This window comes from Penaeus vannamei, chromosome 19 (assembly GCF_042767895.1).
Source record: "Penaeus vannamei isolate JL-2024 chromosome 19, ASM4276789v1, whole genome shotgun sequence".
NCBI classification, from domain to species: domain Eukaryota; kingdom Metazoa; phylum Arthropoda; class Malacostraca; order Decapoda; family Penaeidae; genus Penaeus; species Penaeus vannamei.
The window spans coordinates 16,110,981-16,113,480 of record NC_091567.1 but is presented as its reverse complement, the minus strand read 5'-3'; the positions used below and the strand labels follow the sequence as shown (position 1 = coordinate 16,113,480).

At 40.0% G+C, this 2,500-nt stretch overlaps 1 protein-coding gene across 1 annotated transcript in view; it reads left to right on the top strand.

Annotated features, from left to right (window-relative positions):
* Positions 1–2,500, top strand: part of LOC113802772 (uncharacterized) — a 41,129-nt gene that overhangs the window by 6,518 nt on the left and 32,111 nt on the right. Inside the window, exons 8-9 of the mRNA XM_070133999.1 lie at positions 208–311; positions 2,343–2,442. Coding sequence (XP_069990100.1) covers positions 208–311; positions 2,343–2,442 — 204 coding nt within the window. The remainder of the gene's footprint in view (positions 1–207; positions 312–2,342; positions 2,443–2,500) is intronic.

Below are 2,500 nucleotides of genomic sequence, written 5' to 3'. Positions count from 1 at the left end.
CACACACATACACACATACACACACACATACATACACATACATACACATACACACACACACACACACACAAGCACACATGCACACGCACGCACTCAAACACAACAACAACAACGATTCCCCCATAGCCACCCACCCTCACCAGCCCCAAGGCTTCACCAGGAACCCTCCCTCTGTGGCCTCCAACCTGAAGCTCTCGCCCTCACCAGGTGCTCTTCCCCGCGACTGCTCTGACATCGCCTCCTTGGGCTTCGAGGACTCTGACATATACAGAGTCTTTTCATCTGGCTCCTTGACCGATCTGCCTACGATGGTGACTATTATTAATAAATATGCATTTTGTCTTCACTTTTTCTCTTTTTTTTTTCATTCCGTCCTCTGTCATGTGTTACTGTTGGCTTTTTCTATTTCATTTCTTAGATTCTTGTGTTTCTTTTTCTTCATTTTGTGACACATACTTTTTTATTTTGTTTCTATTTCCTCATCCTCAATATGTAGTTTTTCTTTCCTTATTTCTTCTTCTTCTGAAAGAGAGAGGGAGAGAGAGAGAGGTCGGAGCCTGTCACAGCTCCTACAGGTTTCAATTACTACAAACATAGACACATTACCTACCATTGACCACCTGAAGATAAGAATAAGCCAGACATGCGAAGCTTTACCTCGCCCGGGCTATACAACCACCCTAACCCTCCTGATTTTGACATAGCTTTCAAATCTGTAATCTGATGATATGATACAGCTGGAGCAGCAAGTGAAACCGACGTATACGGTCGGGAATCTGCCCTGGATTTTGGTGCAGTGCATGCGGTTACGCAATAAAGAATCTAAACGCCGCAGTCAAATACCACAACACAGCGCCAAAACATATGCTACGTCACGTGTTTCAGTGCGAAGAAACGTTTATGTGTATGTTAGCAGGCATTGACGATCTTGTGATATATGTGATGAGACACAACTACTTAAGATGATGGTGCTACATCTGATGTCTCTGATCAGATTGAAATAGTCAGCCAACCCCCTGAATCAACTAATGATAAAGCTTTGCTGCTAGAGTTTAGCAAAGAGATATTAGCTGATTGTAAGCCACATCTCACGATATCTTCTCACTGATCGAAAAGCTCCGATTAAAGAGAAGCCCTCGTAGAAGTCCTTGATTTTGTTGACTCGCTTCAAAACTCAACGGTTGATGACGAGGTCCATAGGCTGTAATGATTTCTCTTCAAAAATTAACAAAGACTGGGATGCAGCGCTTTCGTCTAGTGCGCAACTGCATCATTGGCGGTATATTGCAAGATCGTCAATGCCTGCTGACATACGCATGAACGTTTCTTCGCACTGCAGCACGTGACGTAGCATATGTTTTGGCGCGTGTTGTGGTATTTGACTGCGGCGTTTATATATATATATATATATATATATATATATATATATATATATATATATATATATATATATATATATATATATATATTCTTATTCTTCCCTTTGTTGTTTCTTTTGCAATTCGTTCGACAGAAATTCCACACGTGTGTATAGATATATATATATACACATATATATGTGTGTATATATATATATATATATATATATATATATATATGTATGTATATATATATATATATATATATATATATATATATATATATATATACATATATACGTATACGGGTGCGTGCATATATATACGTGTGTGTATAATGGTCTCTAATTCATTTATCAAGAGTCCTACTATACTGAATGACAGGGTCAGTGAAACACAGTTTCGTATATTGGCCACTTTATTCACGACGTAAGTTAACTGTTACGCAATAGCTTGGAAGATAACGGTGTCGGTCAGCTTGCCATGGGGTCGTCAGGATGGTCCGCGCGCGCGAGGGTGGTTCTGACCCCAAGGACGAGGTCAGTTCAGTTCAGTTGGATTTGCGAAGCCAGGCCTCGCCCGGGCCTTTTCTCTCGAGTGGCCCGGCCTGAAGGACGAGGTCAGACCGGGTCGAGCTTTACATCCGACCCCCGGCAGCCCCGTGGCATACACGCGGACATATAACTCCGCCATGCGGTCCTACGCCACGTGTACGAATATGCTATGCCCTATTGATAGTGAATGATAGTGACTGCCATAGTGTTTGTGCGTTTATATATATATATATATATATATATATATATATATATATATATATATATATATATGTGTGTGTGTGTGTGTGTGTGTGTGTGTGTGTGTGTGTGTGTGTGTGTGAAGGTGTGGGTGTGTGTGTACATATATACATTTTATAAACATTAATTTATATATTTACTCAAAAATTACTTATTTGCATATGCATATATGATTTTGTCAAATTTTCAGGTATATTGCATTCTGCAGCCTTTGGCAACTGTGGCTGAAGGAGGCTGGACTTTAATTAAGTATTATGACTCGCAAAACAGCCAGGAATCCATTACAATAGGTAACCAGATGTGTATTCTGTGAAGGCAAAATCAGCACTAGCAATAATGACAATAATA